General features: G+C 52.2%; 1 protein-coding gene across 1 annotated transcript; it reads left to right on the top strand.

The window, feature by feature from the left end:
* The first annotated feature begins 1,415 nt into the window (after positions 1-1,415).
* LOC143641210 (protein Atg16l2-like) lies at positions 1,416-13,508 on the top strand. Its single transcript, XM_077108545.1, has 17 exons — positions 1,416-1,591; positions 2,660-2,759; positions 6,320-6,393; positions 6,666-6,917; positions 7,108-7,173; positions 7,490-7,603; positions 8,614-8,676; positions 9,267-9,375; positions 9,812-9,917; positions 10,604-10,674; positions 10,948-11,019; positions 11,131-11,251; positions 11,592-11,697; positions 12,559-12,708; positions 12,908-12,955; positions 13,058-13,159; positions 13,421-13,508. The coding sequence occupies exons 3-17, from the start codon at positions 6,320-6,322 to the stop codon at positions 13,506-13,508; spliced, it is 1,542 nt and encodes a 513-aa protein (XP_076964660.1). The 5' UTR covers positions 1,416-1,591; positions 2,660-2,759.
* Positions 13,509-14,476: the final 968 nt, after the last annotated feature.

Below are 14,476 nucleotides of genomic sequence, written 5' to 3'. Positions count from 1 at the left end.
CCCGGCCGAGAATCTTTTTTTCTCTCCTCTGGCCAACTCAAAAGCCATCATCTCCAGAAAGAAGGATTTCTTCCCTTCTGTCTCTTCCTCCTCTGTGCTTCTGTCATGCTGTGGGTGCCCTGTGTCTGCGTACACCCAAGAGACCGGGTGTAACCCAGCTAGGGAGAGTCTTGGTCGCGAGGCGGCGTTCCTTCCAGGAACACTTGTCTGCCCCTGCAATGAGTTATGGCATCTGTGACACCAGCCTGGATCCCTACAGCCCAAAGCATCCTCCGGACGGAAGAAAATAAAAAGACTCTAGTTCTCTAAGCATCCTTCACTTTAGAATTCAGTCAGGGCGCGTTTGGGTCAAGGAAGAACGCTGGACTTGGCCTTGGAGGCCCCGCCTCCGGAGCGCGCCAACAGGCAAAGGGGTAGCTGACCCAGGGGCCTCGATTCTGGTCCCAACTTATTACCCCTGACAGCAAGAGGAGCACCCTGTGAGGCAAAAATTTTCTGGTGGGGCCCCAGCGGCGCAGACTTGCGGCAGCTTCCCCCGAGGAGTGCGCTCAGTTCCTCCGTCCCAATCAAGCCCTTGGTACGGCCGGGGATTCCCCGCCACCGCCCGACCCCGACGTCCCGGAGTCCCCGAGAGGCCCCGCCCCCGCCCCTGCAGCGCCTGCTACGGAGCGCCACGCCCAGGGCACTGGCTGGAGACCCGGCTATAAGCGCCACATTGTGTGGCAGCTACAGCAGCGGGACCGCACGCAGAAGGCACTTTTCCTGGAGCTGGTGCCGGCCTGTGAGTGTGCCCTTGAGCATCTTAGAAAATGGCCATTGAGGAGGCTGGGCTCCCGGCCTGGGAAGAAGGTTTGGCTGTTCAAGCCGTGACCCAAGTGCTTCAGCGACTTCTGGCTTCCGAGGCCTTTCGACTTGAACCTGTCTGCCATGCCCCACTTCTGAATGGCCAGGATTCCCGTCCCTTCCAATCCAGGCTCTTCTTAGCACTCTCTTGGGCGGAGAGATCCTTGTTGATACCCCCTCAAGGCTCGGTTCAACCCCCACGAGCTGGGTTTCCTAGAACGTTTGCCCCTGAGTATTGTTTTTGCCAGGTCTCTTGTGCTTTCCTCCCTCTCAGATGGTCCCCAGGACCAGATCAAACCATTTAGTCTCTAACCCAGTGAAGGAAGGCTGAGTAGCCGCTTGTTGGTGGATCTAGGGTAACAGTGAAACTCTTCATCTCTAAGGAGAAAGCTCTGAATCTGGGCTCTGCTGCCGCCTATAGATGACTGGGACACACGAAGCTTCTCTGTGCTCAGCACACCCCAGCCTGAGGGAGAAGCAGGGGCCGCAGGATTTCAAAGGGAGCTGGGAAGTCAGATTCTTTTGGAGCTTTCTGGGCAGCTGGAGTGTGCGTTGGGGGTAGGGGTGGGGCAGTTCAGGATGGGATGAACAAGAGTGGATCTGTGTGTAGGACCATTGGTCACCTGAGATTGTATGTTTGGGGTTGGAAGTTTTAGTTTTTTCACTAGTTCCAGCCTGCCCTGGAACTAGTGAGAAAAGTTTGGGGTTGGCCACAATCCCTGCTGCTATCTCACTGGAGCTAATCTTGGTAAGTCCCCAAGACCGAATCTGTTTCTTATCCTGGGAAATCACTCTGCAATCTTCCAGGTGCTGGGCCTTTTTCTTGATGGTCCTGAGGCTCTCCCCTACCTCCAGGCAGCCTCACTTAAGGGCTCTGATAGACAGGGGAACCTCCCAGTTTGAGGAAAGAGTCACCCCCAATCCCTTTTTGGGACTTCCAAATTTAAGGGTCTGGAGCAACCCAGAAGGCTGAAATCAGAAAGACTGAAATTCCTATTATCTCTGTGGTCTTGGGTAGTTCATGTCCCCAAGCCTCAGATTTATTCTATGTAAATTAGGCATAATGGAACCTTTTTAAGATTTGCTGGGGACCAGTGCTGTGCCTTTACTACAGCTGAGGTGGGGTTTTGTATGAGAACTAGGCTAAATCCAGGGACCTCAGTCAAGGTGACAAGCAGGGCACTGGGTGAGGGAAGGGAGCTGAGAAGCTAGGCTGGGCTTACCACCCCCCAGCCTGCTCCGGAACTGAAAAGAGGAAGTTATCGTGCATGGTGGTGGGTGTGTGTAATCCAGGGTCTAACCACCTAACCTAAGAAGGTCTGTTGGATAATTGCTCAAGGACTTTCTATTTTGACCTGGGGGAACTTGCACCAACTCTGGGGAAGTTAGGATTACTTTAGTGTGAAGTTAGAGCCCTTGAAGGGGAAGTGACTTGCTGAAGGTCATAGGCTAGTACAGCTTTTTGTTTCATCATGCTCTGGAGCCAGCCCTGTCTGGGGCAGAGGTGAATCAATCCTAGGCCCCTGGCGTCCTTCAGGACCCTCATCAGGCAGGACCCAGCCATCCTGTTGCCAGAAGTAGGGATCCTTCTGTCCCTGGGAGAACAGGTCTTCTCCTGGGTGACATGGTGGTCTATGCCAGCACTAAAGGTCCTGTAGAGATGAACAAACAACTCTCAGGCAAGGGGCACAACCCATCCACCAGTAGCTGCCTCAATCCCAGCATCCCTGGACTCCTGCAGCCTTTCTAGCTTGTATGCTGGGGGAAGGCTGGAAAGTGTCTATCTCTGCCCCAACTCACCCTCTTGCACTGCCAGATAATCATCTTCTAGAAAAAGCTGAGCTGTTGGCCAAGTTCTCAGAGAAGCTTCATAAGAAGCCAAATGATGTTATTTCTGCCACCCATCAGAGCTTCTGGTAAGTATATGTATCAGTGATCATAAAAGGCTGCCTGTTTCTAGTCCCTCCTGCCCACCAGCCCCCATACTGGGTCATATTCTCCCAGCACCTCAATGGCTCCTGGCTGCTACTCAGGGGTGGTTCTGGAGAGGCAGGCCCTCTCCCAGGCCAGCTGATTTAAAATCTTCTTTCTCCTTCTTTCTCTGAATTTTCCTATCCCTTTCACCTCCTAACCCTGCACTCCTGTCTTTCCTCCTTAGCCTTTTTCCATCTCCCTCTTCTTTACCTGATGCCTACAGAAAGGATCTTGCTCCCTATTCCAAAGAGAAAGAGAGTGAAGACTAGATCAAGGAATGGGTTGGGGCCAGAGTTAGCAGGTGTTTTTTTGAGGAAGGTCCTTGGCAAGGAAACACAAGGCCAGAGCACAGGACTCATGAAAGCTCATTTCTGAGATTTGCTCTTTCCTTTTTTTCTTTTTTTTTTGTGGTGCTGGGGATGGAACCTAGGGCCTCTCCTATGCTAGACAAGCACTCCACCACTGACTGCTCTTCAGTCCTTGCTTTTTCCTTGAGTGGCTTTCAGGCTTCCATTTTCCTCAAGAAAAAGTTAACAGCTCTTATTTCAGGCTTTTCATGGGACACTGGGAGCCTTTGAGCATTGGGGTGAATGGAGGGGACATAAGCCCCTCTCTCTGGTTGGTTGGCAGGGAGGAGTCAGGGCCTGACTCAGACCAAAGCTCACCACCAGGCACTCTGAGGGTGAAGTGGCAGGAGGAGGAGGAGGAGGGGCTCTGCTTGGACTGTGGTGAGGTAAGCTGGGAAGGGATCAAGAATGGGGCAGGGCCAGGATCCAGGACTTTGGGGCAGGGAGATACTGTCAAGGGAACCAGGAAGTGAGCAGAACTTCCTGTGTTTGCTGCATCCCCTAAAGTCCAGTGCTGCAAGCATTGAGTGAGCCTACTCTTCACCCCTTGTCCAGGCAACCCCAGGGCCCAGCATCAGGTGATGGTTAATATATATTTGCAGACAAACAACCAAGATTGATGTAGTCTGTAGGCAGGACTTGGCACTTCCACCTAGCATTACTGCCCTGCCTGTCCCCTGCAATGGCATCTCTTGGCTTCTATTGTACCCTACTTATTTCCTCTGATTTTCCTCTTATATCTGTAGATTTTACTTCTGAGTTCCTTCTCTGGCTCCTTTCCTTCCTCCCTTTAAATGTGGGTGTTCATTTGAGTGTGCTCATTGGCTCCCATGGCCACAGGGATTTTCTCTTTCTTTTTCTCTTCTGACTCTCGGACCTGTCTCTACCCAGCCTTCTTTTCTGCACACTGGACTCTTGCTCAGCAGAGACATCACATCTAAAATCATCTCCAGCTGTGGGTGGTACACCCTGTAATCCCATGATTCAGGAGGTTGAGGCAGGGGGATTGTGAGCTCGAGGCCAGCCTAGGAAACTTATAAGACTCTATCTCAAAATAAATAAATAAGAAGAGCTGGGGATGTAGCTCAGTGGTAGAGTACTCCTGGGTTCAACCCCTAGGTCCACAAATAAAAATAAATAAATAAATAAATAAATAAAATAATTGAAGTCACCATCTCTTCCATAATATAGCACTTAGCACTAGGCAAGCATTAACTTAGTTAATCCTCTACATTGTAGGTACAGAGTGGGAAACTGAGGCTTAGAGAGGTGGATTCTAGATTTGAAACTCCACCCACAGAAATCTACTTTTTGTGATTTCTTCATTCTTTCAACAAATATTTATTGACAGTGGCTATGTCCAAGGAACAGGGAGTGCAGCTATGAACAGACCTGACCCTGTGGAGTTTTCAAGGGAGGAGAGTGTGATGGGCCAGTAAACATGTGTCCAGTTACAGTAAGCCAAGTCACCTGCCCAACACAAGTGTGGGAAGGGTTCTATAGACAAATTGAGAGCCTCTCCCCCAGAGCTGATGCTGTGGTTGCAACTTGATAATGGCGTGACATTATGCCATAACATTTGTAGATTTGTATTCATCAGGATACAGCACAATTTCATCACCACCAGACATCCTTCTTGCTATCCCTTTTTAGTCACACTCACCCTTCCCCAAACATCCTTAACCACTGGTAGTAACCACTCATCTGTTTTCTAACTCTATCATTTGAATTTTTTTCCTATCATTTGAATTTTGACAAGTACCAATAAAAAAATATTGAGTGGTATAACACAACAGAAATGAAAGCAAGTGATAGGTGACGAGGATGATGATTAGGTTGCTCATTGGTGAGAAGGATTATAAATATTGTAAATTGGACCAGCTATAAAAGTAGGGGCCCTGTCTGCATGTGCAGGGGGTCTTCCCAGTCCCTCACCCAGGGAGTTATATCAGTGCAGGTAGACAGCCTCAGTCTCGCACCTCAATCCATCCTTACCAGGGCTTGTGAGAAAGTACCAGGAACAGATGTTACCAATAAGAGTACACCCCTACCCCACCCCCATCCCTTCCTTGTATTTGCTGTGCCAGAGGTGCTCAGAGTCTGGCCCTCATTTTTCTCTTGCCACACTGATGGGCACTGCCTTGCCTTGGATCTGTTTCTCTCACTGACCCCTCAGCATTGAAAGAAGGGAACCAAATTTCATCTTCATGGCTGGCCCATCTCTTGGCTCTGGGGTTGAAGGAATGTGGAGTGAGGCAGGGGTAAATATGTAATGATTCTCACCCTACTTCCGGGCTTTCAGGGCAGATCCATGACTCAGTCTGGGTTCAGTACTCTCACAGTCCATTCCTGTTCTTAGCCTTGTGTGCTTCTGCATTCTGAGATCTGTGCTTGGGCAGGCCAGCAGTTGGTCAGGGATTGTAAAGAAAGCCAAATGTTGGAGAGGCAGGGAATAGAACTCACATCCCTTGTACCCTCCCTGTAGATCAACACTTTACTTGGAGCATGATGTAGTTAGGTAGCTTGAGTTCAAATATCAACTGTCACTTAGCTGTGTGACTTTGGACAAGGCATTTAACTTCTCTGTAGCAATGTTCTCATTTGTAAAACGAGGCTGGTGGGTTTACTATATGGTGTTATTATGGGGATTAAAAGAGTTAACATGCGTAGAGTGCTCAGAATAAAGCATGGCACGTGTAAATGCTAGATAATCATCTGCTATTATTTTAAATATTTTTCTTCATAATAGTTCTGGGTTGCTCTATGGAGGTAGGGTGAGGGTCATCTCATCTGTACCCCTGCCTCATTCAGCATTCCTTCAACCCTATGGAGGTAGGCACTATCATTCCCATTTTGCAGGTGAGGAAAACGAAGCTTGCTAAGGAGATTCACTTTCCAAGGGTCTCTACACCCCTAGGGTCATAGAGAAAATAAGTGGCACAACACAGCTAGAATTGAAACTCAGGAGTCAGATTTTTGAGCCTAGAGCCTCTGTTGTATCCTTATGCACGATCCTAAACTCATCTGAGCCTTGTTGGGAAGGGGCCGTGGAAGGTGGTGGCAGGCTCTGTCCCTCCAGCCTCTCCTGCCCGAGAGGGGCGTGAGGCCTGGTGAGCCTTCCAGAGGTGCCCATGACCACCTGTCTGCCCCCACAGATGGCCTACCAGGTGGTGAAGAAGAGTGCAGCCTTGGATGCCCTGCAGTCGGAGCTGGAGGAGTGGCAAAGCAGGTGAGTACCGGTAGGGTGAAAGGGATTGCGCCCTCCTCTGGCCCAGGTAGGGTTATTGCGTGGCCCCAACAGCTTCCCCCATGACCACCCTGGCTTGTGTTTGGGGGATGCGAACTGCACGGCTCTGAGGGCGAAGGCTTGGCTGGGGATGTGGCTTAACCACCTGTCTGGCCGGTGGCCATTGGTAGATCTCTCTGGGGTCTTAGGCGGGTCCCCACTGGGCGGTGATGGAAGCGTTTTGGGATGCACTGCCTGCGCTTCGGGTCCTCCAGGCTGGCGGCTGTGGAGGCCCGCGTGGCGCAGCTGCGGGAGGCGAGGGCGCAGCAGGTCAGCCTCCTAGAAGAGCTACAGAAGCAGAATGCGGCGCAGCGGAAGGCCTACGAAGTGCTGCGCGTGCACACTGGGCACCAAGAGGCGGCACTGCGCAAGCTCCAGGAGCAGGCGCGCGATTGGCTGGAGCAGCTCTTGCAACGCAAGGAGCGCGCCGCAGCCGAGTGCAACTTGCGCAACGAGCGCCGAGAGCGGTAAGAGGGCTGGGCCCCAACCTGTTCTGTGACTAGCCTCCTCAGTCTGGCCTCGCCCTTGCCTGAAAGTCAGCGGTGGGGACTGCCCCCTGGGGAGAATGGACTAAATCAGGCTCGAACCTGAAAGCAGGGGCGTTTGGTACCCCACCTTGGAATCTTCTGGCTCCTAGGATGCTTTTTCCCCCACTAGGGCCAATCAGGCGCGGGTGTCCCAGGAACTAAAGAAGGCTGCCAAACGGACTGTGAGCATCAGCGAGTAAGAGTGAGGAGGGACCGGATCTGACTCCTGTACTCTGTAGTTGCCGGACTGTGTGCCCATTTTTCCATCTTCCCCACTCCCCCACACCGGTACCCCTGAATGCATGTGGGTGGACACAGCAGCAATCCAGGGTCCACTGGATCCTTGCAGAACTGTGTGATTGTAGGAGCAAGTTCATGTGCCCACCGCACATCCTCCCTCCCACTGGGACCCTTCCCCGCCAGAAATTCACATCTTCACTGTAATCAGTGCTTGGGCAGGGAGGGGCTGGCCTGTTGCTTTGGCCTTCCTGAGCTTTATTCCTCTCTCCCAGGATTCCACACACTCTACATGATGGGATCAGAGAGCAGACAGAGACTCTGGCTTTGGCTATTAAGCCTGAGTCCCTGGAGAGTGAGGCTTGTGGGAAGTGGAAAAGGCCTTTCAGGTGAGGACCCAGTTGGCTGTCTCAGAATTCTGAGGCTGCCATTGTCTTCTTCTAGGACCTTGGGGCCAGCTGGTGGGTTGGGGCTAGGAGTTTGGGGAGAAGCTGGGGTACAGCCCAGGACTGGTCTGACCTACAGTGCTTGGGGTAGTTGGGGTCATTTTCACTGAACATGCAGTGCTTTCTCTTCTTCCTAGGACCAGAGCTCTGGGGTGGGGTTTAAGGCTTGTGAAGGGTGTCATGAGGAGGGAACTGTGGGCAAGGCCCAGGGCTCATCTGTCCTAGGCATGTATGTATGTAAACACAGGTGTGTGCATGGGTAGGTACACACGAGGACATGGGCATATGTATACAGGAGCTTGGTTGCGAATACCTTAGTGTGTATGAACATAAGAACATATGTAGATGTTTGCTCACACTCTCAGTCCCCCCAAGTCTTGATTTACTTGTTATTGAGGCTGCTCTCTCCTGGTTCCATTTACCAGCTTGAAGGCTTTTCTCCTCAGTCTTTTCTTGTAGGTCCCTGGTGTCTAGGTCCTGGGATAGTGAAGGAACCTTGGAGAGGGACTTGAGACACTGGTCTCCAAAGTTCTTGGCAGCCCTGGTGGGCTGAGACATCCCAGTACAGTTGGGCATTTCTGAGATTACTCAACCAGCTTAGGTTTCACTGCCCCCAGCCTTGTCCCAGCCTGAGGCCACTTCATCTGCCCACTCCCATATGCCCTAGCTCAGCCTCCCAGGAGCTTTTGTTTGTGAGCATTTGCTGAGGGTGTGGGGGCGGTTGGTAGTTCTTATCATCATGGTAGAGACTTCCATTGTCAAGTCCCTCCCTGCCTGCATTTTCCTGGGTTGGTCTGGATTACAACTCTCCTGGTATTCAAGGAGTCAAGTTCTTGTCATAGGCTCTAGAGGTTATGAGTCTTCAGATCTCCAGCAAAGTATAGGGATGAAAGATTGCTGCCTATACACCTACCAGCCAGTCCCTTAGCACGTGATTCTCGGTTCTGCCCCAGGTCTGCCTCAGCCACCTCTCTGACTCTGTCCCACTGTGTGGATGTGGTGAAGGGGCTGCTAGAGTAAGTGTGTGTATTTGTGTATGTGAAGGGGTTGGGCCTATTGGAGCCTCATGTCAGGCTTCTGGAGCCCAGGCTTGGTCTCTGTATGTGCCTCGTCTGTTCATCCATATGGTGCCCACTGTCTGTGTGTATCTCTTTTGGGCCCCAGAGGCAGGAACCAGGTGTATGAACTCATTTTTTAACCCCTACTCAGCTATCTTCCAGGCTTATAAGGGATCTGTCCTTATCCAAGGTCCTCACAGGGGACCAAGATTTCCAGCCTGAGGCCAAATGGGAACTCTCACTCAATTGGGAAACTAAGGCTCAGAATGTAAGAACTCATTCAGTCACAAAGCCAAGCAGTGGCAAGGCCAATACTAACCATTAGCCCTGAAGTTTTCCTGCAACCACCAATCCTGCCCTTGTTCTGTGCTTTTCTGTGTATTCTCCACTCCATCCCGGGTAGATTGGGTTGGGGAAAGGGCTGGTTGGATCCTGGGGCCATATTCTGCTACTGCCATGTCTGTTTCCTGTTGCTGCTACCTTTGGGGAGCTTGAAGCCCCCACATCAGAAGGCCTTGGTAAACATCCTCCTGACTCTACCCCTGCAGTTTCAAGAAGAGGAGAGGTCACTCAATTGGGGGTGCCCCTGAGCAGCGATACCAGAGCATCCCTGTGTGTGTGGCTGCCCGACTTCCTACTTGGGCTCAAGATGTCCTGGTAAGGGAGGAACTGGGCCACATGTGTGGGGGCCAATATGGGAGTGCAGGCACTAGGGGTGTCCCGAGCAGGCCAGGCAAGCAAGACCCCCAGAACCAGCAGGAGTTTGTCTCCACAGGCCACGGTGGGAACTGCTCAGGCTCTTTACAATGGCTGCATAGACTGGAAAGGGAGATGGAAGGCTGAGAGAGTAGGTGGCCCAATGAGAGTGCTGGGAGGCAGAGTTGGGAGGCTGCTTCAGGGGACCAGGCAGAAATGAAGATATTTGCTGGGGCTAAGTTTGAAACTCAGGATTTGGGAAGAGACCTGGGGTGTGGATACCAAGCCAGCAGCAGGCTGTATGTGTGCACAGGCACATTGAGAGTGAGCCTGTGAGGGGGCACAAACAAGCATATGTGGGGAAGGCCCGGGTCACCAACCTTCCCTTTCCCCACAGGATGCCCACCTTTCTGAGGTCAATGCTGTATGTTTTGGCCCTAACAGCAGTCTCCTGGCCACTGGTGGGGCTGACTGTCTTATCCACCTCTGGAATGTGGTAGGAGGTAAGGACCCCTCCCTGCAGCCCAACCCAGTACTTTCTCTAAAGATCTACTCTCAGCTTGCTCCTGGGTGGACCTCTTTGTGTTTGCCTCTACCTGGAACATTCCTGTGAGCAATAGCTACAGAACCCCTCTGCAGGAGCAGCACTCTGAGGATGCCTCTCCGAGGAAGGGTAGAACCCCTAGGCCTGCAAGATGGGGAGGGCTGAGTGCAGATGGGCCTCTGTTGGGGGAGGGGGAGGTCCCTTATCAGTCTTACAGAGACAGACCTTAGAGGAACAAGTCCTTGGGTTCACCAGGCCATCACCTCTTTTGGTATCACTCCACCTGCCAGAAGTCAGGAGACAAACATTGGCTGTCCATCTTGTGCTAAGCTCTGCTCTACAACTGCGTTAGGGACTCAGAGCCAACCCCTGGAGGCTTACTAGAGGAGGCAGATCTCCAGCTGGTCTGGCCTGGCTTGCTGTGTGACCTATGGACATTCCCTTCTCTCTGGTTTTCTCTAGACCTATCTGGGAAATGCCTAGCTTCCCCCTGAGGCCCCTGCAGCCCAGGCTGTAACTGTACTCCATGATTCTGTGCTCTAACTTAAGAGAGACTCCTGTTCCCACTCTGGGTTCCAGTTCCTCTATTTTGTGAGTGACCTCATTTCACCTGTTCCTTTCCCTGCTCTCCCCCTGCCCTGCCAGGTCGTCTGGAGGCCAACCAGACCCTTGAGGGAGCTGGTGGCAGCATCACCAGTGTGGACTTCGACCCCTTGGTGAGGGGACTTTGCCCCAGTAGCATGGGATTATCTCCCCACACCCCAGTCTCTATACCAGTGGGCAGAGGCTCCCATCAGTAACAGTATCCAAAAGCTGGGTCCTTGGGCTCTTGCATATATCACTCCTGCTGGCCTGAGGCTCATTTGTCTTCCTTGATGACTTGGGCCATGGGAACCTTTAAGGCCACCCCTACCATAGTTCTCTGGACTGAAAGATGCTGCCTTTGGCCAGGCCTAGACTCAGACCTCTAACACTCCCCATCTCTCCAGGGCTCCCAGGTTTTGGCAGCTACTTACAATCAGGCTGCCCAGCTCTGGAAGGTGGGAGAGGCACGGTCCAAGGTGAGACCTGACTGGGAAGGCAGCCTAAGGGTCAAGGGTCCTTTTTAGGATGAGGGAGGTGCTATTATGGGGTTTTGGCCATGCCTTTGATCCAGACTTGGGATGGGGCAGGAAACACTGTCTGGACACAAGGACAAGGTGACAGCTGCCAAATTCAAGCTAACAAGACACCAGGCGGTGACTGGGAGCAGAGACCGGACAGTGAAGGAGTGGGATCTTGGCCGTGCCTACTGTGAGGCTCAGCTCCAACTCCACCTCCCATCCCCCCCTTCCCTCAGATACAAGGGAACCTACCCTGCTTTCTGGGAGTGGCTCTGGGATTCAAAGACATTTTGGGTGAAATCCTCCAAGGTCATCCTTCTCTGTGCCCCATTGGTGTTCCCTATCTGATTTCTTCATGACTTTAAGCTTTGGGTAGATGAAGAAGAGGTGGACTGAGCCCTGGGCTGGGAAGATCTGGGTTCTAGTCTTGGGAGAACACTGCCCCTTTTGGACCTCAGCATCTCTACGTGTCTACTGTGCTAGCTCCTGACAACCCTCTGAGACCCTGCGCTCTACCCCTTTGTCCCTAGGTTCCAGAACTATCAATGTCCTTTCCTATTGTAACGACGTGGTGTGCGGGGACCACATCATCATTAGTGGCCACAATGACCAGAAGATCCGGTTCTGGGATAGCAGGTGACAGGCAGACTGTGGGTGGCTGGTGGACCTGGGGTCAGAGTGTTGGAGTTCTTGCTCCTTGGCAGGAAGGGTCATGGTGATTCCTTGGGGGAGTAAAGCTATGGGGCTGGCACTACCAGCTGGTATCCTCTGTTGGGCACAGCTTCATGGGGCATAGCGCCCCTGGGAAGCTGTGCCACTTTCCTTGTGACTTCTCAGTCCAGTATTGACTGCCTGGGCTTTACAACCAAGATGGACAAACAACTTTTTCCATTTTATTTCTACTTTTTTTCTGGTGCCAGAGATTGGACCCAGTGGTTCACTACCACTGAGCTACATCCCCAACCCTTCTTACTTTTTATTTTGAGACTGAGTGTTGCTAAGTTGCCCAGGCTGGGATCTTCCTGCCACAGGCTCCTGTGTAACTGCAGTTATAGGTATGTGCCTCCATGCCTGGCTACCACGCTTCAATTAAAAAACCAAGAAATGTTTTTAGTTGTTTTTTGAACAGAAGAGCCCAGCATTGGGTGAATGGTTTACAAATGCAGAGCTGGAGCCAGTGCAGGGCCCATGTAGGCTGGTCTTGCTGGTGTGCAGGGACTGCCCTTTGAAGCCCTTCCTTCTCTCAAGTTTTTCAAGACAGACTTTTCATTGTTTTTCTTCCAGTGTTTATTTTAGTGATTCAAGGGTTTCAAGGGCTCCTTCTCAAATCAAAGTCTGACCACGTTCTTCAGTGGAGGGAGCTGGGTGGAGGGATAAGGGAGATTAGTTACTGGCAGAGACCTGCCTCTGGACTTTGTTGGTTAGGAAGGGTACCACACCTAGTCCCTTCTTTTCAGGAATGGCTTGGGGGACTGTTCCTTACCCCTCTCTCCTCAGGGGTCCCCGCTGCACCCAGGTCATTCCTGTGCAGGGCCGGGTCACCTCCCTGAGCCTCAGCCATGACCAGCTGCACCTGCTCATCTGCTCCAGAGATAACACACTCAAGGTCATCGACCTCCGGGTCAGCAATATCCGCCAGGTGTTCAGGTACTAGCCTCTGCCTGTTGATCCTGTGGCCTTTATTGGGGCAGCTGTGTTTCTCTTTTCCTGTAAAAGTTCTCTGCCTTTCTTGATCAGGACCTGCTGAGGTACCTGACACCTTAGAGAGATGGGGCTCTCAAAGCCCCTGGTTGGGGACAGGACCGGCAGTGATCTCCATTCTGACCCCAGCCCTGTTTGTCTTTAGGGCTGATGGCTTCAAATGTGGTTCTGACTGGACCAAAGCTGTGTTCAGGTGTGTCTGTGAGAGCTTGCCCATCCTCGAGTACACCCCACCTGGTCTTTGTGTGTGTCCTTACCTGAGTCCCTTTCTCTTGTTCTGCTGTGGCCACTGCAGCCCTGACAGAAGCTATGCACTGGCAGGCTCCTCGAATGGAGCTCTTTACATCTGGGATGTTGACACTGGGAAACTGGAGAGCAGCCTTCAGGGCCCCCACTGGTGAGCAGACACTACCCTCCTACTAGTCCTGCCTGACACCAGGTTCTAACATCTCCCAGCCCCTGTCTCCAAACCTTCACCCCCACAGCCCTTCACAGCACCCAGGTATCCTTCCACGTGTGTTTTATAGATACCCACTTTACAGATGAGGAAATGGGCTCACAGAGGGCCTCAAACTATCTAGGTCCAATACTGGGGGGCAGAGCCAGGCTGCAGACCTGGGTCCTGCTGCCCCTTGAACCCTACTCTCCCTCTCCTCAGTGCTGCTATCAACACTGTGGCCTGGTGCTGCTCCGGGAGCCACGTGGTGAGCGTGGACCAGGGCAGGAAGGTTGTGCTCTGGCGCTAGGACTACACCCCCACAGCCTGGGCTGGAGAACAGCTTCCCTCCACTTCACAGAGCTCCAGAGCCCACAGGATGGGGGTGGCCTCCAAATTTAATGGGGAAGAAGACCCAGAAGGACTTGGTCTGTTTGTTTAAAAACAGTGTTCTTGTTTAAAAAGTCTTTTTAAAATATGTATCTCCTCACTTACTTAGGGAGGGTGACTAACAAAATTGTCTGTTTGCGTCTTTGCAGCATTTGTGGGATACAGGGAGACCTGGGCTGGGGGCTCAGGGAAATCTGGTTTGGTCTCCTTCCTCCTCCTGCATAGAGCTGTTTTGGCAGAGCCAGCCCAGGGACGCAGGTTGCCCAGCTTAATCATGCAAACAACATGAAGAACGGCTCAGGACAGCCCAAACCAGTGCCTTTCAGAGCCATGGAAATGTAGCCTTGGGTCCAACCTGGCCCTGAGGCCAAACCAACAAAGTGGGCTGAAAAGGGAGCAAGCAGCCCATGGGGTCCTGGTGGAAAGGGTCCTAACAAGAGTGATATCAAAGTATTTGGTACACTGGCCCCCTTTCCTCCTCCAAAGGCAGGGCCCAGGTAGAGGAGGGCAGCTTAAGCCTGGGCCTTCATTTACCTTGGCATCAAATTTCACCCCCACAATATGCCCCAGTCCAGGCTGAACTCACAGGGCAGAACCCAGCACCCCATTTCTTTCTGTAGCCTAGGGCTTGGCACAGGTCAGTGAAGACAGAAAGGTGTTGGCCAAATGGCAAAATCTACTCATTGCTCCCAGATTGCCTACTTCTCCTGGCATGGCAGTCCTGAACTCTGGATGCCATACCCAGCTGCCTCCTGTCATCTGTGCATGTGACCTCTGCCCCTCATAGTACCAGATCCTGAGGCTGCTGTGCCTCATGCTTCTCTCCATCCCTGCTGCCACTACAGGCCACCTTCTAGACTCACTGTCTCCTCCCAGTCCCGTACTTGC

The sequence above is a fragment of the Callospermophilus lateralis genome, unplaced genomic scaffold, assembly GCF_048772815.1.
Source record: "Callospermophilus lateralis isolate mCalLat2 unplaced genomic scaffold, mCalLat2.hap1 Scaffold_91, whole genome shotgun sequence".
Taxonomy (NCBI): Eukaryota; Metazoa; Chordata; class Mammalia; order Rodentia; family Sciuridae; genus Callospermophilus; species Callospermophilus lateralis.
This window is presented reverse-complemented; position numbering and strand designations above follow the sequence as displayed.